The 23,216-nt window shown below is 38.1% G+C and overlaps 1 protein-coding gene across 1 annotated transcript in view; it reads left to right on the top strand.

Moving 5' to 3' along the window:
- Window positions 1-16,756, top strand: part of NRG3 (neuregulin 3) — a gene marked incomplete at its 5' end in the record, with an annotated part of 371,341 nt that extends 354,585 nt beyond the window's left edge. The window contains 3 exons of the mRNA XM_042818296.1: window positions 1,797-1,924; window positions 9,688-9,858; window positions 15,050-16,756. Coding sequence (XP_042674230.1) covers window positions 1,797-1,924; window positions 9,688-9,858; window positions 15,050-15,557 — 807 coding nt within the window. The remainder of the gene's footprint in view (window positions 1-1,796; window positions 1,925-9,687; window positions 9,859-15,049) is intronic.
- Window positions 16,757-23,216: the final 6,460 nt, after the last annotated feature.

The raw sequence follows: 23,216 nt of genomic DNA, 5'->3' as shown, positions 1-23,216 counted from the left end.
CAGAAATACCTTCCTAATACTTACAACTCATTCTTCCCATAGCTCAAATTGATTTATTCAGGTCAGAAATCAGTGTCATTGCTGCAGCTGGCAGAAGAAACATTGAAGTTTAAAACTGTCACAAACAGCACCTTAAAAGACATGCTTCCATCTGAATGCTTCATCTACAGTAGTGACAAATGACAGCTAAGATCATTGTAACTGGAAGAAAAACAAGTGGAATATGTTTCTTCTTATTATTTCAGTTGTGTTTGGTTTGTGTGCAGTAACATTTTACATATTGCCACTTTCACAGCTTTGCCTTCCAACGCCCTGAAGCAGTTATTTTGGCCCCTTTCCTGTGGGTATTTGGCACAACAGGAAGGGAGGGAAGAGATAACTTAAGAGAAAAATTGGAAGATCTGTTGTGGTTTTTTTTTTTTCATCAACAGAAAATTGGTCACAAGCAGTTCAAGACGTTCTGTGAACGTGCTCTGAAACTGGTTAGAAGAGAGTAGTCTTGTGAGACTTTCCTTTTTAGTTTCGCTAAACTCTTGGGAAATGTAGATAATTATAGTAAAGGGGAATCAGGAAATAACTCCTCCTTTTTAAGGAGTTCTCACCTGATCTTTTGTTAGACAACAAAATAATTAAGGGGAAGAACTGTACCATGACAGAAATCTTACTGTCTCCTTCACAAATGATTATGCTGTTGTATAATTGCAAGGCATTTATTTTACCACTGTATTTTATATAATATACATTATATTTTTACCTAAAATATTTAATCATGTAATAGATCCCACGGTACCAGCTTATTGTCAAGGTAACCTAGCTACCTAGTACTAAAAGTACAAATTCAATGCAGAGAGAAAAGGATTGAAGAAGAATAGACCAATTAGGTTTAGTGCAGTTTATCTCAGCACAGCGTCAGAAATGTTATCTTTCTTTTCTGTTTCTTTTTCTGCTATTTTTCTTAACTATGTGTAAATGTGGGTTAAGTGCTTGTACCTCTGAGTTACTGTCCAGTAGCTGCTAACATTGATTCTTCTTTCAAACCAAAATGCACCCTTCTTATGCTTTGACTTCCAGGCTCTATTCAGAGCCAGAGTTGGTTGTTTTTTTTTTTTTTTTGCTGAATTTCCAGATGAATCACAAACCAAAAAGAGGAACATCCATTCCTGTTCACATCCGGTGTCTGCTTTACAGACCTTTGTGTCACACTGTGTGCCCAGAGGTTGCCCTGCACACACAACTGTCACAAGAAGAATTATGTTTACACTGATACTACTAGCACAGATACTCCCAGGTCAGAAGTTTCAGGTGCAGCAGGGTTGTCTGGCTCTACAGATAGGATTCAAATGTTTTTCTTACTTATCTGATGATACAAAAGCTATTCAGTGTGGTGTTCCTAGTTACGCATATTGATGAGGGGAGTGTTTGACTGAAATCATCAAAGGACACAAAAAGGTGCTGAACGCCGTCTGAGATATTTTGTGATCTCAGGCACTGCATGGACAGTCACAAAAGCAAGTTTTTATTCAAAGGGGTCTGCATTCCCTTTTGTTTTGGGCAGATCAGTCAGTAATTTTGCTGCCAATGTGGACTTTGGGTTTCTGATGTGCAGAAGGTAATGGGGACAACAAACCTGGGTGCTCTTCACTTGTGTAAACAGCAGTGAATGGATGTATTACTTGCCCTTCCTGATTTTAATTTTTAAATTAAAGTACTTCTTATTGATTTCAGTTCTCACTGAATAACATCAGCAATGTATTTTGCATTTTATGTATTAATTCATTTTATTCTCTGTGCCACAGTACTCCAAAACAGATAGGCATCCTGGGCCTGCTCTGGACAAAGTCATGGAGTCCAGCTTTTCAGGTCCTCAGTCTTTCCCAGAGGCTTTGTCTCCTGACAGAGGAACTCAGCCCATCAAGCAGCACAGGTGAGCAAACAGCTATCAGGGGGACAGGGTGGTGGAAGCTGAGGGATTCTGCTAGGGGGGTGACAGATGGGTAGGAGGACTGGGAAAGAATGCTGAGAGATATGGAGGACCATAGTGTGCTAGCAGAGGATTGCATGAGGTGATAACTTAACTTCTGTGGTGTTTTGTGTAAAGCCAAGAGGACATTTGTTGCAGTCCCCCAGTCACGTTCCTTCTCTTTCGTAAACCAACAACAGTGTTCCATATAAACCAGGAAGGGATATTTGAATCCTACTTACATTATCTTACTTAAACCTTTAATTTGGAATGAAAAAGTAATGCCAACTATTACATCAGATGCTTTTCTTTGGGTTTATTCCTTATTCTCTGCAGATTTTCAATACATGCATAATAATTTTACTAAGTGTGGATGAACTATGTTGCCCAGAATCATTCCCACTTCAAGTTCTGTGGATAATTTAATCCCAATTTAATCAAAAGGTGAAGCTTAGAAAAAATACGGTGACATTCACTTGCTCTTGATAACAGGGTTGCAACAGCCTGATTTGAAATTGTTTAGGTGCTGAATTATTACGTTATTAAGCTTTAAAATGTGGAAATAAGGACTAAATATTTCTTGTATACAAGGTTCTTAAAACAAGAACTGAATGATGCTAAACTCGCTGTCTTCCATATGGAAATTACAGACTAAGCCACACTGAACTTTTAGTAAATTAATGCAGAATTCCAAAGCACTCACTTGAAGACATTCATGCACCAAAACCTCTCTTTATAAAGGGGAAAAAAACCTACATTATTTCAGGTGTCAAGCATTGGGCTCCATTAAGAGTCTTTGCCTCAGAACTGTTCTAAGACAGCTTGATTTATAACAAATTCTTTTTCATAGTTTTATAACTTAAGATTCATTATACAAGGGCCTTGCTTTATAAAAAATGCAACAGACTTTAACATGCCAATGACTTATAAGACTGTCTTTGATTTATGCATCGTGTGGCAGCTTCCTAAGTCACTCAGTTTCTGTAGTTTCTAAATGTTGTGCAGTATGAAGTTTTTTTTCTCCAATTCATTTGGTGTCTTTTTGTAATGTCTGTCTAATTAATGACACTCTAGGTACAATTAGCCCTTGTTTCTGTATATAAAATATAGATGAGCAAAATGAAGCTTAGTTTTTCTTTTTTTTAAACAAGGATGCATTTTGCTCTAAGCATCCCCTCATTCCATTACATTGAGTTGCAGTGACGCAGATCTAAAGTGGTTCTAGCTGAAGTGCTTGGTCTCCCTAAAATGAACAGTTAGACAAAAATAGAGTGGTGTCTTGTCTTCAAAACTTGACATGGACCTGGAAATATTACAGCAGCTCTGTGGGGTCTCATTTTATGCAATTGTTAAACTGTCCATTCTTTTTCTGTTCACCATGGAAATATTTTGTTCCACAACTAGACCCGCTTTCTCTATTTGCGTTTTCAAGGGCATTAATGGCTGGCGATTATTTCGTAAAATCAGTAGCTGTCTGCTCAACAGTTTCTAAGAACAAAAGAAATTTTTCCTGGCTTTAGGACTATCAGAGTAGGAAATCATTCTGGCTTGCTGAAATTTGGCTGACAGAGAAGAGATCGCCTAGTTATTTCACTAAGATTACTGGATAATAAGTTTTCTCACTCTGCCAACCTCAGCTGAATACGAAGAATTGATATAAAGATGAAAGATTTGAATCACCACTGAGTCTTACTCCTGAAATATTTCCTCTGTATTACTCGCTTTATTATTGTACAAGTATTTAATATCTTTCGTTCCCACATTTAAAATAATCCTTAGTTATAACTGGAAAGTAACAAACATGTTTAGTGAGTACACTTATTGTAAAATTTACAGTATGCTCAAAAATTCATCTCGGGTTATCTGTTGTTTAAGAAAGAAAGCCCTTAGTGTCTATGTATACACAGTAACAGATTGATTTTGTTAGCTATTGGACTGATGTGTGATCCTTTTGCATTGCAGTTTTCTTGGTAGTTAGACATGCTGACTTTCAGTCTTTGATTCATTCATCTTTGATTTCAGTGGGATTCATTTCAGAGAATGCTGTGATGAAAGCCAAATGCAGAGGATGGAAGCATGAACCAATTGTATTGCCTTGCAAAAGTACCAAAATAGGATACGATTTTTTTTTTTTTTTAATCTAAACTTTAAAATAATTTGCAGTTGCATTTTTAAACTCCATTAAAAAGAAATAGGTGAAAACATTTTTTTTTACTTAGCATTTTGATCTTTATGCTCTCAGTATAATTGATTCAGTTTAAATTAAATGAAAGAGTAAATCTAAGTTGTTCTGCAAAGAAAATTAATGAATTTTAGAAATCAGATATTGATAAAGTAACACAACTAAGAGGAAGCCTTGGAAAAAAAAGAAAGTATAAAGAAGTGTCTGGTATTTTCCCGAGGAAAGAACATAGTCTTCTGGAAAAGTTTACTCGAAAGAAATGGCTTAGAGGAATGAAGAGGAACAAACTGAATCACAGCAAACAAGAGGTCATTCTTGAAGTGAACATTTTCAGAAAGCATTGAGAGTTAAGGATGGTGATACTGGTGATAGCAAAATCAAATGTGCTGGCTGGGTAATAAGAGTACTCTACCTAAAGAAGCAAAGCTGATGGAGGAACACAGAGAATATGTGAAGCAAGTAAGGAAATCCCGGATGAATGCATTTTATTTTTCATTAAGGATGATTGTTTGGGGATGAAGGCAGAACAGGAATGGAACAAAATGTATGAAAATAGACGTTACAGCAGTCAAAGTAGAAGTAAAATGCAGAAATCAATGTCCTTGAGTGGGAACATACTAAAGAAATTACTTCAAAGATAGGGTTAGCATAGATACTGCTCTAGATCTGAGGTAAAGACTGAATCAGGTAACTTTGAGGAGTGGATAATGTGGTTCAGAATTCAGCAGTACTAAACACAAGCCCAGTCATTTGAGAACTAATAACAAAAGCTTCTCCCATGAGCTGAAAAACAAATGAGGAATAAAACGTTCAGCACACACCACTTGGTGAAAGGGTAGCCAAGTTGCAAAGTGAGGCAAACGAAAGTACGGTACATTAGTGAAGACATTGCCATCAGAAAGTCAGGAGTTTTAAAATGATTTCATGAGATAATGTTTAATTGCATGTGAATGTAGCATGAGGAATCACCAGTGTTTTCTTGTGTGGATGAAATGGCCTCCTGCTTAATATGGGCTCAAATTGCATTGATGCGCTAATGAAATAAGGGTTGAATCATCTGTGTTCCATGGAAAGGATTAGTTTATCTCATTCATTGTAGTAAATGAAGACTGACAGCTGCTTATAAACATCAGAGAAAAGATAAGGAGAATTAAAAAACCTGCTTAAAATGAACAAATGCGGTGGTACAGTGGTGATAGATATCTACTCTTCATAACAAATTTAAACTGAGTTATCAATGTAGAACAACTTTCTGGAGTAGTCATTTTAGGACAGAGGCTGATCCATGCTGTATGGGAAGCACAGAATGAGGTCATGGTGGCTGGCTGAACTCTGTGCCACCTACGCACCTTTGACGTCTTGGTTCCTTTTTCCTGTTGCATGAATCTAACTGGTGGACCAGGCATAGTGACCCCAGGCTACACATAGTCATTTTGCAGAATTACAAAGCTCCAGCAAGTGCTATTCCTGAGTACGCAAATAACAACATTTCTACTAAAGAACACAAGAATAGTTACGCTTGCACATGGGGACTAGCAGCTGGAGAGCTGCTCCTTCATATGAAAAGGAAAAAATAAGCCTGCAAGGAGGTCTTACTCCATCACCTGAACTGAGGATCTGACCGGCTCCAACCGTTTATAAACACAAGCTGGAAAACATAGGTCGTTGTGCCCTTGTGGGTTGTTGTTCTCCTGCATAATCTTTGGTGTTTTGTTACACTGTTGGTTTTTGCAAAGGCAGGAGAAAAAAAGCAATGCTTAAATGCCTGGAATGTAGGACGCTACGGGGATTTAAACAAATCAAATAAATAAAACACTATTAAAATTCTCAGCTTATGCCACCATTTTTTAGCATAATACACTCATAATACCTTACAGACTTAGTATGACTTTAATCACATGCAGCTTTGCTGAAGTCCCAAAGATGACGTTAGCTCTCTCCTTTGAGGGACCCACTATACCAAGGATGCCGATAGAGGCTTGTGCTTTTTTGTGTAATCTCATTCTTATTAACAGCCTGACAAAAGGACTTTGTGATACAGTACTATGCCTTCCTGTGGCATTTTCTGAGAGACACTTATGTTCTCAAGTTTAACAGATCCTTTTTATTACAACTGAAAATTGGTTGAAAGTCTGAATAGTTCATCTGAACACATGTTAGCAGAAGATTGTGTACCATTGCCTAAAAATGTGGCTCCCAGGAAGCTTCAGAAGATGCTGTTTATCTGGCAGCTATCTCTATCATTGGGGTATATATTCATTATTCCTGTCTAGCAAGGGCAAGCAGTATGACTTTCAGCTTTCGCCAACACAGTTTGCATCTTGTTATCCGTAGATAAAATTAAAGGTATTGTAATATGCCACTCTGTATAGATTTTGTAAGTACAGAGCCAGAGTAATTACAACAATTTTTAGAATTTCCTTTTCTTCCTCTGTATATTTTGCTCTTCATGAATTACAGTTATGTATCCCAGTTCAAGATCTTTTTTTTTTTTTTTAAACAAAACTATTGGAACAGCAAGTGTGTGGTTGAAGGCAGCTTAATAATATTAGAGATGAGCTTGCATTTAGTACAAGATGTACAAAACTGAAGCTGGTTTAAAAAAAAAAAAAAAAAAAAAAAAAAAACATTTGATGTTTTATCTTTCTCTTAAATATCTAATTTAGAGCATGACAGCAGGGGGCATCTTAAGAACACAGGGAAAATGTGAAGGCACAGATGGAAGGAATGCAAGAGATACCAAGGAAGAGGATGATGGAAATGGAAGTGATGTGATAGTACTATCACCAGAAGGGAAAGTGAGATTGAAGAGGCAAGAAAAAAAAGGGAAAGAGTAAATAAAGTGATAATGCACACAACTGTGCTTATAGTTCCATTGTGCTCATTAAACAAGAAGGAATTCACATCTGAAGTTTTAACATTTTAATCATATTTCTCTTGTTAGTCCTTTTCATGTTTCCATTAACAAAGGTACATTAGAATGTGTTCATAATGAGATGTACAATCAATTTTGTTTAGTAATTAACTGAAAAAATAGTTCAGGATGATTTCCAGAGTTACTGTAAATTCATTGCAAGTCATCTCCTCTCCATGAACAGTTAACCTCACTGGAGAGCTGGATACGTGCCTTGAGAAGGGAATACTCCTCCTCCTGAGACAGTGTTTGTTTTTACTCAGTTACTCAACCCAAAGAGAATTTTCACACAAAGCAGTTTACAAGGATGAATCCCAAGTTCTTCATTAACCTTAGAGATTCTTGAGCTATTTATTTCAAACCATTAATTCATAAGAACTACACTTCTCCCTAGTTGATGAATTACTTGTGAGACACTTCAGACCTGTTCTGGTTTTTGTTATTCTCCAGTAATCAATTGATAGATTTTGGAGACATCGTTTGCTACAGCTTTCCTTATTGTTTTGCTTTATTGAACAGCTTAGTTACATGGATTATCTCTTTTACCCACTTAGACTGGAGAACAGAGCAAAGAAGAAACTATAACGGTGGCTAAAGAAGGGTAAATTACCTGGAGAAATTGGAAAGGCACTGTTGTCTGCAGGGGGGGAAGCACATCATGCAAGCAATGGAGCAGAGGCCTGTGAGGGACGCAGCTGCAAGCTAACAGAGCCCAGCTCCCTCAGACTTTCTTCGTAGGAGAGGTGCTCCAGCTCTCTGAGCATCCTTGTTGCCCTCCTCTGTACCTGCTCCAACAGCTCTGCATCTTTCCTGTACTGGGGACCCCTGACATGGATGCAGTTCTCCAGATGGGGCCTCACAAGGGCAGAGAAGAGGGGAACAGTCACCTCCATCTCCCTGCTGGCCACATCTCTGTTGATACAACCCAGAATACTATTGGCCTTCTGGGCTACAAGCAAAGCAAGTGCTATTAAACATTGCCTTTCTACTTTCAAATATCTGCAATGAATGCAAAGTTTGTTAAGTTAATCAGTTTGTTGATTTCCTTAGCACATTGATGAACATACTGCAATCAGTAATAACAAAAAGCCAAAAATTTCATTATCCTTTGTGAATTATTCATTCAACTGCACCTCTTAAGATTCCCTGATTTAATAATTCAAGTTTCCTGAGCAGAAATTGCCAATTGCTTTGTGATATGGTAACACTATTTTAAAGAACACAAGCTGTATCTTGCAATTTGAATTTGGCCCTCAAGAATGAAAGGCCAGAACGTCAGTCTAACTTGTTTTTGTTCCCAGAGTTTTTTGGTTGTTTTTTTTTTTGGTTGGTTTTTTTTGTTGTTGTTGTTTTTTGGTTTTTTGGGGTTTGTTTTTTTTTTTTTGGTAGTCTTCTTAATAGCTGAGGAAAATCTATTTAAGGGAGCATCAAAAATCTTTATGGAAATGCTATTGCTATGAGTTATCTGTCTTTTCAATTAAAAAGCGCCAGGCATGCACAAGTGTGGAAGAGAACAGTGCAGATACCAAAAAGGAACGTGAGCAGTAGAGTAGAGATTGAGAGAGAGTTGAATTTCTTTCTACTGTTTTGAGTTTGGAGAGAAAGGGTAGGTTTTAAAATGTGTTCTTCAAGAGAACTTGCCTAAGATATTTGATCCAAGCAAGAATTTCTTTGGGAGTAGGTGTGGCCCCAATGTAAGTTAAGTTTCCTTTAGGTATAAAATGGGGATTGTTGTTAAATCATGTTATGAAAAATGAAGTGAATTTAGGTTAAATCATTTGCATAGCTGAATTTTATCAGAAGTTCTAATTATTTACCTAACCAACAATAATAATTCTTACAATGCATTCACAAAACCTATACTAAAACTTCTTTAAGGAGGTGACATAATATTAAATAATACATATGCATTTCTGAGCCCCAGGAGATATTAAGAGAAGTAAGGAGTAGCTGAAAAATGAATAGCCAGTCATGCCATGCAGTATAAATGGGTTGTATTTCGACATAATTTTGTGTTCCCTTATTTTTGTGTTAGCAAAACCTGGTTTTATGGTTTGTAGAAGAAATACTGTGTGAATTCTAGATACCTTTCAATTCCTGCATTAAATAAAAAGAAAGCTGTTTTTACAAAACACTACAAAAATGTTGTTTACAAGAGTATTTTTCTATCATACCATAAAAAGAAAAAATTCTATTTATCACATATGTAAAACAAGAACACAATCAATGTATATAAAAAAAAGAATAAAAGCAATATAAAAGACTCAATCTGATGGACTTTTGCTGTTTATTTCCACTATTGGAGGGTCCATCTCCTTATAGCACGATTATGGTACGCAGCAAGGAATAAAAGAAGCATCCTTCATCAAGGATAAGAAAACATTTAAGATGCCAGTCAATTATTTTCTTTCTTAGAAGGGATGTGATCTATTAGATACGGCCTAAACAGCAGCTAGCTGTGGATTATAGCAATATGTATCCTTAGAGAGTTTCTGCTGACATGGTAGACTGCCAGAGCAAAGTTTATAGAAACAGTAATCCATGCATTATTAATTTTGAATCTTCACTTTGCAGAAGTTTACCCTTTTTGCAATGATAATTGTCACTGTATCTTTGGTGTGTTGTTTCTAGAAGTCTCTCTTCATGCTGCAGTCCAGGACAGAAAAGTGGGATGCTACATAGAAATGCCTTTCGGAGGACTCCTCCCTTACCTCGGGGTAGGTTCAATGGGATTACAGGACCAGCATATCAACAGCTAGAAGAGTCCAGGATCACAGAGCAGGACACAATACCTTGTCATGGGTAAGTAAAGAAATATCCACAGCAGGCCAGCACTGCTTGGAGAAGTAGTTCTACGTAATGTTTGCACAGCACTTCTTTCTTCTGTCAGCACTGGACAAATAAGAGGAAATAATTCAGAAGTCCAGCTTTCATATTTTTTAATGCAGTCTTTGTAGATTGCATGTTTGCTGTAGATGGAAAACTGTAACCCGGTTCATGTGAGTTTGTCTTTGAACACATACAAAAAACCTGATATTTTTCATCTTCTAATTCACCTCCAGCTGTACATAAGGTCTGAATTTCAGAAGAGCTCCCAAGCACCTAGAGCAGCCTTTGAAGTCTTTTGCAATTGCCGAGTTTTTTTGCATAATATTTACATATCCCTATAGATTTCCAGAGGCTTCCCAGAATCGCTGCAAACACACTACATGTAACACCAGGAGGAATACCTGTAGGGTTGCTCTGGTCTCATTTAAAGATGCCTGAGTCCCAGCTTAGCAGAGACTGAAGCAGGCATGCATCAGTCCACAGCCAGGCATCCCAGGAGGGAATGTGACTTTGCTCTCTAGGTCTCTTGTAGCTGAATCTGCCTAATGAAGCTGACTAGAGTAGTTAGGGAGGCAGACTGCGAGTGGGGTTTGCCTGGGACAGGAAAGAACAAAGCATAAAGAGAGTCAACTTTCTTTAGGCCTCTGTTCAAAGGTTCAGGTTTGTCTCATGCTTCTTTTGTTGATGCAGTTTGCTACTTCTAGGGAAGAACCTGTTTGTTATTTCTTACAGTCAGGATCCTGTTGTTCATTCCTATGATAATGTAGACCTTAAGAAAGTTGTGACAAAATGGTAGTTTTGTATCAGGGAGGATGCTGCTTCCCTGCTACGTGGCAGTGCTTTGAAACACAGGCGTGGAAGAAAGCTGCAGCCTCTTTATCTTGAGAAGCGAGGTAGAAAATGCAGCAAGGCTGTGTGGCTAGCTGTATTTGCTCTCCTCTAGGAAATCAGTATGTGATATTACAATTATCATCTTGTATTGGTCTGTATCTGGCCTGTTGACATTCTTCAAAAGGTTGATTTTTTTTCACCGTGCTGCAACCCCTCTGGCCACAGTCCCTAAAGCACCTCGTCCTTATTTTCTGTACTATCCATGTCTGTACCACTTGACTTGCTTCATTCTGCCTCTGTCAGTGGTACATCCTCAGAAAGAGGCCTGCAAACACACTGGCAAGTACTGTTATGTTGGAGTACCAGGAGCAGTGTCACAGATGTGATATCAGCATCCTTAAGCCAGTCCCCATGAGAAGGAATTACAACCATGTGAACATGAGGCATGAAAATTATAGCAACTCTTTGATCTTGTTTTATTGAAGTGTTTTAATAATGGATAGTATATTTTTATGAAAATGTAGTCTTTACAGAATGTAATAAAGCTTTTTGCAAGGGATGCAGTAATGAAGTATTGTAACTAAACTAAAATATAACAACTATAGAAACTAAAATTCAAGTGCACATCTGATCTCCAAACCAAAATACAAAGATAATGTTCTAATTCTACTGCAAATGGAAGTCTTCTAACCTCCTTTTTCCCCAAATCCCCAAATCTTTCTCTTACCATCTGTTTGAGATTTTTGGTGCTCTTAGTGGATATCAACCCAACTGGAAGGTCTTTAGAGAAGTTGGGGTTCTTTTGCTGCTTCAGGAAAACACCAGCTCTCAATATTTGCAATTCAGGCCTTTGTAGACTTCAAGTCAAATACGACTGGCTCATCAGTCCGCTACTCAGAGTAGCAGAAAAACCTTCCTGAAATGAAGGGCTTGAAGTAAACAAATACCTCCATGGCAGTCACATCTCAGAGTCCAACGAGCATTTTGGGGTGTCATGGGCATGCATGCAAAGAGAAGAACAGTACTTTGGTCCCACAGTGACAGCTGTTTGCATTGCTTGGTATCAGCTGCTAGAGGCAGTACCTTATATCTGCAAATGCATATTTATACAGATACAGATGTGTTTGCAGACCCCCAGCATGTCATATATTTAGGTAGACACATAGGTAGGTATGCATGCTTCCAAGGCTGAGCTGAAGCCTGCTGATGTCATTGTAGAGACTCTCATTCATCTTAATGGACTTGGCCATCAAGCTCCTACAGTGAACATCTACAGCAATTGGGCTTATAGCAAAGCTCTTTGCGCTACACTGAATGAAGCTCATTTTGTATTTTAAGTCATAAGTCCTGCCTGTCTTGCTTTAATATCTGTTTTAAGGGACAGCGTAATTATGCTTCATTCAGTTTCATTCACTGACACAGACTCTTGAAAACTGTGTAACTTGTGGTTGCTGTTACAGATTTATGAATGTTTGTGGGCTTTTTTACTTGATTTGAGTAGAAGAGTGGGCAGAGCTGCACTTTGAAGTACATGCACAATTTAATTTATTCAGACAAAATAATTTTTTCAGATGAAAATAATACAAATACCTTTCTGAAGGGACATTCTAGTTCTGGGAAACAATTACAGGAAACAATTATTATTATTCTGCACTTAGAGGTGCTTATTGACTGAAATCTCATTCTGTTGTAACCAGCAACAGTTTGGCATCAGAAGTAGAAGCAGGGATTTGTTTGTAGTGAACTAAAAGCCGGCTCTCACATGGCTCTGAAGTCATATCCCTGCTAGTTCAGTACATTGCCTGTTACACACAGTACATGTGCTTTAATTCAACTTAGTCTTTCTTTGAAAGCTGTGTAAACACAGGGCAGAAACATGTACTTCTGGCATAAAATCGTTGTGTTCATCTGCACTTAAAAAAAAGAAACAAAAAACAAACAGCTATGGAAATATGCCAGGCATTGAGTTACATGTTATTGTTACTGCCAATTAGTTTTCAAAATACCAAGAATAATTGAATCCCTTTTATAGAATTGGCAAATGTTACTGTTATCTCACTAAACTCATTGGATAATTCCATCTTTTTTTGGTTTCGCTCATATATCATCCATACAATACAGCCATTGCATGTGAAATTCATTAAAAACATTCACTCCCTTTGTTTTCAGGGTGCAACCCAGAATATATTTAGGGCCTGAATTACCAAAAAGGGGAATAATGCAGCTGATGAGATCCCTCCAGCTATAGTCGTTTGAACAATTATATAATAAGCAAATGCAAAGGAAACAAGAATGGGCACAACAGGTCTGCACTCTTTTGTTTTCCTTTATTATTAATTTATTTTCAGTTGTCCTCCCTCTGGAATAATTTAGCTAATCAGTTTTTCATTATACTGATTCTCAAAAACTGTTCAAAAAAGGCCTTCAGTAGATGGCCAGTGTGTCTAAGCACAGAACAAAAGTAATTAACCAAAAGCCAACCTTTCCTGTTTCAAAGTAAAGTGTAAATGCAGCTGCATAGCTTGTGCAAGAAATGCTGTTTCATATTCCTAAAAGCCACTTGCTTTATTGTTCCCCTGGGTCCCACTTCCCAAAGCAGTATCTTATTCCATCAGATAGCAGCAAAGCTCACAGTGCCTCTTCCTTATTGCAGAGCTCCCAGCTGTGCTTTGTAGTCTTCTGGGAGTGCTGCTGCAGAGTTTCAGTGTAGCAACGCACAGTGCTGCATGTGTGCATGTGTCCAGGTTCACATCAAGCAGTTATGAAACACAGCCACCATAGATGAGATAGCTACAAGTCAGCAGCGCTCTCCTGGAAATGAGCCTAGAGATATTTCCTCCTCTTTTGTTTGTCTGACAGCTCACCAGGAGGCTGGGGCCAAACGAAATCTGTCCACTTAATTAGCTTTGTATGCTTTTATTAGGCTACGGCTGTTTTGAACACTTTAATTGCTGTTCCCAAGTTCTCTTTCTGTTAATGTCAGAAGAAGCAAGGCACGTGTAAATAGAATACCCCGGGGCAAGTCCAGTAGGTTTAAGCAGCTTTCAGAAAATATCCTTCCTGTCTGAGCTCAGACATTTCCTCTGTACCAGATGTAGATGTCGCTTTTCATGATCAACAGTAAAACATGTTAGATTTCTCATTGGCTTGCCCCATCACATAGTGATAAGAACACAAAGCTGACGATGCATAAAATATTGATGAAGCATGGAGGTGATGCCTATGGTTCTTGGTAATCACAAGTAGTAGAAATACTGCATTTCTAATAATACTTCAGGAATGGGAAACATCTTGAGCATTGTTTCCTTTATGTTTAGTATATTTTCCATTTCTGGTTTTTAAATATATCAGTGCAAACATTTTCTGGTAAGAGTAATGAATTTGGCTTTGAATCAAAATGGGAATGTTGATAAAAAAAATTCAGTGAAGTTGCCTCACAATAAATGAAATCATGCTATAGTATACGTACGTGGAGGATAAAGGATTTTTCTTGTAGAATAGGTGAATAACATTTTCATGAGCACAAGGCATTATTTCCAGATGAGGTCTTAAGAAACCAAATCATGTCAGCATTGGATGATTACAAAAAATGACCTGTTTGTCAGAGTTACAGTGCACGTAGACACTGCATATTTGAAAGGGGGCACAGGTGATTGTTTCCATGCAATTAAAGAATATAATTTTGTTTCAATTTCTCTTCTTTAGTGTTTTCCTGGAATAACAATTTGATATCGAGAGTTCTGATGTTCAAGAAAACATCAATCCATTTCTCCAGTTAGAAATGAAAGACTGAGATTTTGAATTTGACTTATAGGAAGGGAAAAAAAAAAAAAAAAAAAAATTTTAAAAAATCTTTTGATTTGGAAGGCTCTGAGCAGCCTTAAGGGCTGTGGAGTCCAACTCCCCTGCAGTGAGCAGGGACATCTACAGCTCCATCTGCTTGCTCAGAGCCTGATCCAGCCTCATCTTGAATGTCTCCAGGGCTTCCACCACCTCTCTGGGCAACCCATGCTAGTGCTTCACCACCCATACTGTAAAAACCTTCCTTGTATCCAGTACAGTGTAACTCCTGAAAGCATATAAAAATTTATTGTTATTATTCTCATGTACTGGTGGGGAAAATGGGACAGAGGGAAAAGCAGTGGCAATAAAACCCAGATTTCCAGAGCCTGCTGTTTTCCCCTGGGCCACAATAGCTCTAAGTGCTCTGAGTGTGACTCGAAACAGCCATGTATCCTTGCAGCACAGCTCTCTGACTCTCATACAACATTCCTTCCACTGGTCACATCTGGCTGCTCAGTTTGCAACAAAAAATCTTTCTTATTCCTTTCAGGTATTCATCTAGTGGTTTTAAAACTTCTCAGAATACTTCAATAAATATGCAACTGCCTTCAAGAGAGACAACCCCTTATTTTAATAACGTGGATCAGAAGGACTTGGTCGGATACTCATCTTCAAGGGCCAACTCAGTTCCCATCATCCCATCTGTGGGCTTGGACGAAGCCTGCATGCAAATGCAAAATGTTTCTGAAGTAACAGGCATCAAATGGTGCAAAAACTCCTATTCAGCTGAACTTGTCAATGTGAGTTCCCCTGTCAGTAATTGTCTTATAGCAGAACAACATGAAGTGAAAATATTGCTAGAAACTGTGCAGGAGCAGATTCGGATTCTGACTGATGCGAGGAGGTCGGAGGACTTCGAACTGACGAGCGTAGACGCGGAGAGCAGCGCGAGCGAGAACACCGCGTTCCTGCCTATGAGCCCTGTGGCCAAGGCAGATCGAGAGGCACAATTTGTCTTAAAAGGTGAAACACAAAGAGACTCAGTGTTGACCAAGTGACTTTGTGTGGGGGTCGCAGGAGGGGGAATAACAGATCTGTGCATTCGATGCTTTGCTAAACAGGAAAGGAGGAAATTAAATACAAATTATTTATATGCATTAATTTAAGAGCATCTACTTAGAAGAAACCAAATAGTCAATCGCCCTCATATCATAGTGTTTTTTAACAAAATATTTTTTTAAAGGAAAGAAATGTTCCGGGAGGGATAAGGCGTACATCAGGTGCTTTCTAGGCAGGATTATACATACAGTTTCAGTTCTAGAGTATTTTAACACTGTCCTGTTTGGCTGTCAGGAGGCTTAGGCTATGCATCCTATTTTCAATAAAGGCCAAGACCGTTCTAAGAACCATTCTTGGTTTCAGGGCAGCGCTGCAGTGAATGCTGGCCAGGGGTGCAAGTTCCAAAACCCTAGCACAGACCCAGTCCCCCCTGCTCTCAGTTCTAGGTTCATTCTGAGAGAGGAAACACAAACGTCCAATTCTTGGCACTAACTGTGTAATGACCGTAAATCCTTAATTGAGCCAGATGCTTGACTCTCTACCTTACATGAGTGTGTCAGTCAGCTTGAGAAGTTCAGTGGAAACTTTTAGGAGCTTTGGGTCAGGCCAAGCCTGGAGAGGGGTTGGGGCCTGTGGAGGTGCAGTAGCCCTGTGGCTGCTCCATCTTCTGAGCTTTGTCTGAAAGAGCTTCTTGGTTGGAAGAAGAAAAAGAAGAACAGAAACTCAAAGTGCAGAAGCACGCACCATGGCAGGTTAGGGTTGGTTTAGTTTTTAAGAGTGGGATTGTAAACTCTGCTGTTCTTTACCGATCCATAAGCATTTCTAAACTGTTAAACTTTGAAGGCATTTGTATGCTCTCAAGGAGCACTTCTGAGTGTATGTGTGGTTTTTTTAACTTATTTTTATTATGGGTTATTCAGAAATGAGTCTGGGAGATCCAACGCGATCTGAGGCCAGCCAATAGGTGTCCATACTGTCCTCATTTGATTCCGCTCTCAGTTCTCTGGTCACTTTAATGAATCATGGCTTTGGCTTGTGAACTTCAAAGCTCCAACCCTGCAGATAGCTCAGGATGGGCATACCTAGGAGCATGCACGCAGCTGATTCTGCTGGGGCTGTACGTGAACAGGCGGTTCCAGCAAATCAATCCCTGCTGCCTTAGAGAAGGCCTTAGAGAAGAAATGTCAGTTCCTGATTACTGTATCCCAATCATATTATAGGCTTTTTTTTTTTTTCATTTGCTTTCTTTTGAGTCCTTCTTCCTCCCAATAAATTGTAACATAATATGCCAATAATGCAACGATTTGGGTTCAGTGGCTCACATGTTACTGTTTTCATTGTTATTAAAATATCTGCTTATTTGTGGGGAAAAAGAATATAAACTATGATAAATAATTACCAAATAGCCTTCCCTGATAATGTCAGAAGATTGATTTAAAAAATTACCATATATACAGAATGTATTAAAATATTATTTGCAGCAAATTAATTGTTCAACTTATTAGATGTGCCCCAGACTTTCCAGTTCACAAGTCTCAAGACTTCCCAAAATAGCACAGTCGGTCACACAGTGCTGTTGTATGTTTAGTCAGAATAAAGCAATATTTTAACCTCTGTCAAGTAAATTTGAAAAAGAAAATGCTGAAAATGTATGTCATTTATTTTGTGCCTAGCTGAGGCATTAAAAAAAATCCTCTTCACAAATCTTTATTCATCAAGTCTTACTTTGGTTTTCTTGTCTTTTTTCTTTTAATTTTTTGGGTTTTTTTATTTTTATTTTTGTTTGTGTGTGTGTTGTTTTGGCTCTTTTTTTTTTTTTTTTTTTTTTTGTTTGTTTTGTTTTGTTTAAGATGATGAAATTGTCTTGTTTACAGAACTTTCTATGGCTGTAATCTTTGCTGTGTGTTTTCAATAAAAGTCTATTTGAGGGCAAATTATGCTTTATGCCCAGGATGGAGCATGCCTCATTCAGACTCCTTTCTAAAAAGCTGTAGAGCTCTTCTCATAACAGGAGGATTAAGCTGTAGGCTGGGATCCCCACAAGGAGAGGTTCTTCCATGTCTTGTTTCTGCACTACGCAGTAGCTGTGCACGATCTCACTGGGCTGAGCTGCCTGTACTGGCATGGCACAAAACCCGCACCAGACAAACCTCTGGAAGATGAACCGTGTGCTAAGTGGGGCTCAGCTTCACCTCAGCTCAGCTGTGTGACTTTTCTGTTAATAGCATTTGTATCCTGCCAGCTCAGGACATAAGCCAAGTGAGCGTGCATCTACGCGTAAGTGAACACACCTGTAATTTAAAAAATGGCTTCTACATAAAGCTCTGATTCAATAATTTGTGAAGCATGCTCACAACTGTTTTTTAATTAATTGTTAATTAATTTTGTTGAGAAATGGTATCTGCAGTAAAATGCAAAATCTTTCACAAACTGCTCTGTCAACACCAAATCCTTTCAATCCAGCTGTAAGGCCTACTTGCCCCCAAATCCTACCAAACTGTGCAAACTCTCTTCTGGTGATGTATTGGAAACACACTGCAGGATTTCTGTTGAAGAAAGAACTATAATCATAATATAGTCATAAGCAATGCCTTTAATGAGAGAATGTGTTCACTGAACACCCCCAAAGACCCAGAAAAAGGGCAAGAGCAATGTACTTTAATACAATGAAATGTTTGACTGAATGGTTGATGGAGATCTGAAATGGTGAGGATACCTTCAGTTCATGTTAGAGATGCGATCTTGTATTCAGCAAAGGATGTGTGACTGTTATATGTTAACTGTTCTATTCAGTTTTCAGCATGTTTGAATAGAGAGACATTAATATTAACCATATGACAGACTAGTGTATTATTTGTTGAGTTAACACTTCAGATCCTATTTAAACTGTCATTGTTTACAGAGGAAAAGAAAATGATTTTCAAACATTGAAACAGGCGAACTTAAAGTGATTTGTGTGTTTCTCTAATGCAATTATTTTCCCCCGTGGACCCTCCTATTTTACAGTGAATGGGACAGCATTTTCTCTGAGGTCTCGCAATTAGGTATGTAGAGGACACAAAAGATCCTATAGAGTTGCACTGAGCCCGCTGAAATGGTAGGCCAAATTTTGCTTTGTTTCTGAATCTAATGATCCCATTGAACTCAGTGGATCAGAAGGGATGTGTCAGTGTGCAAACATAGTTTCTTCCTAAAATGGCATCTATTCCTGCCCTTGGAAAGAGACTGAAATCTCCTTAAAAGAGGCTCTGAACTCTGAACTCTGAACCTGTAGCATAATTAAAGTTAACACCAGACCTATGAAGTTTGAGTGTTATCTGGTATGAATATTCACACGCAATGTACTACGCTCAAGTAAACTGAGATAACAGCTAGTTAGATGAAGCTGAACTTTCTCTGAGCTTAAAGGAGAAACTGCATCTCTTCAGCATAATGTTGTGGAGCAGAATTGGGAGTGCAATACATATCCCTTTTGTTCTTGTGGGTTTTTTCATTTTGTTTCTGAATAGAATTTCAGCCCAAACAACCCCAAAAAACAGTAGAATGTTCCCAATATTTGAAGTAGGATATGTGGGTGAGTATGGGCACATCTCATGGTGTTAGCCACTAAAAAACTTCATCCACTATCCAAAGCTGAAAGTTAATTCTTGAAGGATGATGTTTCAGTGAACAAACATTCCAGTGAAGAAAGACCTTTTCAAAATGCTTGTGGCATCTAGTCACCTGCCAGGCTCTCAGCTGATATTCTCAGTGCAATAATGATATACTAACAGAGGATCACATCTCGAATCTTTTCTACTCTATGTCCAATGGAGTGTCACAAATGTTAGTAGTCTATTGCAAGATGTAAGGGCCACTAGACTGACATATGGAGCTATCTTTATTCTGCTTATGAAAATTATGCTCATAACAGTATGCAAAGCCCTGTCTAGAATACGGTGTGAGGTTCGTTAGATGAGTGCTTGTGTGCCAGGTCCATCCTTTTACAAGAGCTGAGTATCACTGACTGGGCTCCAAAAGCAGTTAGCTTAGCACCACTTAAAGGTGGCTGATTCAAATATTATTCATCAAAATCTTCTGAAGCTTCTTGTTTACGTATTATGAAAACAGTGAGACTATGGCAGATGCTAACACGTACCTGCTCATGAATCAAAATGTTCAAACAGATGGTTTACGTCTATTTATCTTGTAGGGAGGGACAGAAGTTCCAATTCCTCTTTCCAATTCGTGCCCAGCTACCCTCAGTCTACTTATGGACATTACTTGAACTCTTATAACAAATTATGAGAATAAATACCAAAGAAGAACTCTGTCAGAGTACTAGCTGCAGCAAATGAAATTAAAGCTTGAAGGAGCAGACCCAGAATAATCATTTTTTTTTTTATGACATAAATACACATTTCCTTTCAAAGAAGTGTAGTTTCCCTGGAAACTTCTTTTCACTTGGGAAAACAATGAGTTTATATGAATGATTTGTTATCTTGGCATTAATTTAAAATCTCAAGGAGATTGGGAAAAAGTAAATACTATAAAGTGCAACATATTTCTGTGTCTTGCTGAAAATGTAAGAGGGTGCAGACTTTTTTTCCTTTTATACTGTATTGTTACTGTAAGTTGGCAGTAAGATTATGATCCCTTTGTTCTGGAGTCTATTCACATGAAAACAAGCAGGATGCTCAGTTTTCCGGTTTTAGGTTTCTTAGCCCTCCCAAATCACAATTATCAAACTGAATGTATTTTATGTAGCAAAGTTCATATATGAGATAAAAACTACATAGCTATTATAACTTCAGTCTTACTGTGAAGGAGAAACAGCCATCCTCAGTGTATGCTGCACAGCGTAAAGATGCTTTCCTCTTAATGGTAAAACTCATATAAGCTGTGTATCTTTGGAACTGCTTAAAAAAAAACAACTTCAATTTATTAACTGACCACGTTAGTAGTATTTGAGGAAAGGATAACTACCAGAAATTCCTAAACTTTTAGTAATTTTGTTTTCCATTAGAACCAATGTTTTGATTCATTGTTACCACTGCACTGATGGGGTGCTTACTCTTACTTTCTTGAAAAGATTTAGCTCCATCCTCTTTGGACAGCAGTCCTATAAAAAGGGAGTGGTCTCCTGATATTCTATATAGCTGTTCTTCTGAAACTTTTCCCAAATGAAAAACAAACTAAAATCACAACAGCACAATCTACAGGTTGGTTGGGATTGGGGTTTTGTTTTGTTTCGTTTTGTTTTTCTACAAAGGAACTATTATATGTTATAGATATAATGAAGAGCTTTTTATTGATGACTGAAGAATGTACATTAAGTATAGCATACATGTAAGTGGCATGGAAATTCTCCGTTTGTAGTATGTTTTAGTAAGAAATTCGAAAAGCACCATATTCTGTAGCACCACCAGGAGCAGACCCACATGCAGTTTATATTTCTTTTTTACTTAACACTGCCCATGGTCTGGAACACATCACTGTGGTGACCAGGTATCTTGTCCTTTTTCCTTGCTCCTGCGTTGCAAGTACCACTTCTGTGCTGTTTGGTAGCCTCAGACATCACTGGTTTGGCAGCAGTTCAGTATTTTTATACATGTTCAATTTTACTTTACCCTCATAATCAAGAATATAACTTGTAACCTAACTTTTGGGACAGTAGGGAGATCTGATGAGTAAATTTAAGATCCAAACTTTCAAAATCGCGTATGCACCCATTTACCTGCTGTGAGTACTCCTAGAAAGGGAGTGTCCCAGGAATCAGGAATTGTGCAGCACTGTGGGGTGCTTCCTGCCCTTCCCCACAGCTATCTGTTCTCAGCAGTTCCAGTCACAGAGCCTGCAGTTCTCTTCAGTTTTCCTTTTCCATACATTAAATCCCACTGCTTGTGTGCATATGACTCAAGGTACTACTGCTTGTCTAACCTGAATATTAAGGTGGCCAAAAGCAAACAAGAAAAGAACTGACACAGTTTGGGCAAAGCCAGCATTTTCTTTTTCCCATTGGCTCCTTGATAAATTAATTTTGAAATACAGAGCATTTTGTTTAAAGCCCACTGGTGTTTTCCCACGAATTAACATCTTGACCACTTGTGTTGCCTATGAAGTGGCTGTAATTTGTGGACAGAACTTGTTCTGGGATGAAGAGTAGTGTCAGTCAGAGCAAAGCCTCCAACTCCTGCAGAGAACCAAAGACCAGAAGCCATCTGAAGTGACACTTCAACTATGGCTTTGAGCTGCTCATTCATACTAAAGTGTCTCTGAAGGTTAAGACCCCTGTCATGCATTACACTAAATGTAAATAATACCAACATTTATAAAACAATCAGAAGAGTTATGTATAGCACACACTGTTCTAAGTACATCTTGTTTTGAAGGAATGTAGAGCATGATTTCTTAGTTGTGAAAATATTTGGAAATGAAGAATACAGATTAGGGGATAAGAATACAAAAAAAAAAAAAAAAAAAAAAAAAAGGTATTAAGAATAGGTAACATCCTACTGCTTTTAAATAGATAGAGAACCTCTCACTGTGTGGCACAGCTTTTCCCACTGAAGGAGGAACAGATTTTGAGTTGCAGGATACAACAGCTGAGGAGCTCACCTCACTTTCGTTTCTTTCTGAGATCTCTCTCCTATAAGTGAAATTGTAGTCGTCATTTTTTTTTTTTTAAATAAGAGATTTCAAAATTTTGAAATTCTTTCAAGTGTGGAATTTTGGAGTCTTCTGAGGACTTGATTTGAACTGACCTGTTATTCACAATCCAAGCAGAAACTTTTCTAAGCATTAGGATAATTTCAATAGTATTAAAGCAGTGTGATTCCAACTAGCATTATTTTTTATACTTCATTCTACATTTTCTTTGATTATTACAAGAGTGAAGTTGTTTCTCAAGTTGTCTTAGAGTTGTCCTCAGTTTTTAGTGAAGTAACTGGTTCTGATCCTGTAACTTCAGTTCTGAGCCTAGCCTGAAATGTTCCTGTTACAGATCAGATCTGGGTTTCACAGTCCAGCATCATGTATGTGTACTAGCCAACAATCTCCTTATGTTTTCTGCAGCAATCTTATGCATTAGAATTCAAGTGCGGATGGTCTGAGAGAGTTGCCAGGTTGATCTTTCATATTATCCCTTTTGTTTGCCTTTTAAATATAATCTTCAACACTGCTTCTCTGTATTTTGTATAGAGAACTGAAGGTAAATTCAGCCTGTCTGCATTTTCATCTCAGCTAACTGTAGCAGCTTTTCTTCCAAAGCTGCCCAGGAGACTAATTCTTTAAAATTCTGACTTCAGAGAAAGAATTGATACCCCCACAGGTGAGGATTATTCTGAGCAGGTTTTGTATATATGTGTGCTTATCTAGCCTTTCTTTCATCCTAATAAACTTATTTTCTGCCAAATAAAATGCTGAAAACATTTATAACATTATAAACAGCAAAGCAAAGTTAAGGCAAGAGATGTGCTCTGCCTTCTCTACAGAGGGTATAGGGGCTGAAGTAAGGGCTAACTACTGAAAACCTTCCTACTAGTATTTTCACGTGGGTGATGCCAAAATGGCTCAGATATAGCTGCAGGTAATACTATGTATGTAAACTGGTGCAATGGTTTGTAGTATCTCAAAATAGATTTTTCCAGCACCTAGGGATAGCAGTTCAGGTTCATTCA

The sequence above is a fragment of the Centrocercus urophasianus genome, unplaced genomic scaffold, assembly GCF_019232065.1.
Source record: "Centrocercus urophasianus isolate 14NV4802_14NV808 unplaced genomic scaffold, USGS_Curo_1.0 seq_17, whole genome shotgun sequence".
Taxonomy (NCBI): domain Eukaryota; kingdom Metazoa; phylum Chordata; class Aves; order Galliformes; family Phasianidae; genus Centrocercus; species Centrocercus urophasianus.
The sequence above is the reverse complement of the archived record's forward strand: the minus strand, read 5'-3'. Positions and strand labels throughout refer to the sequence as shown.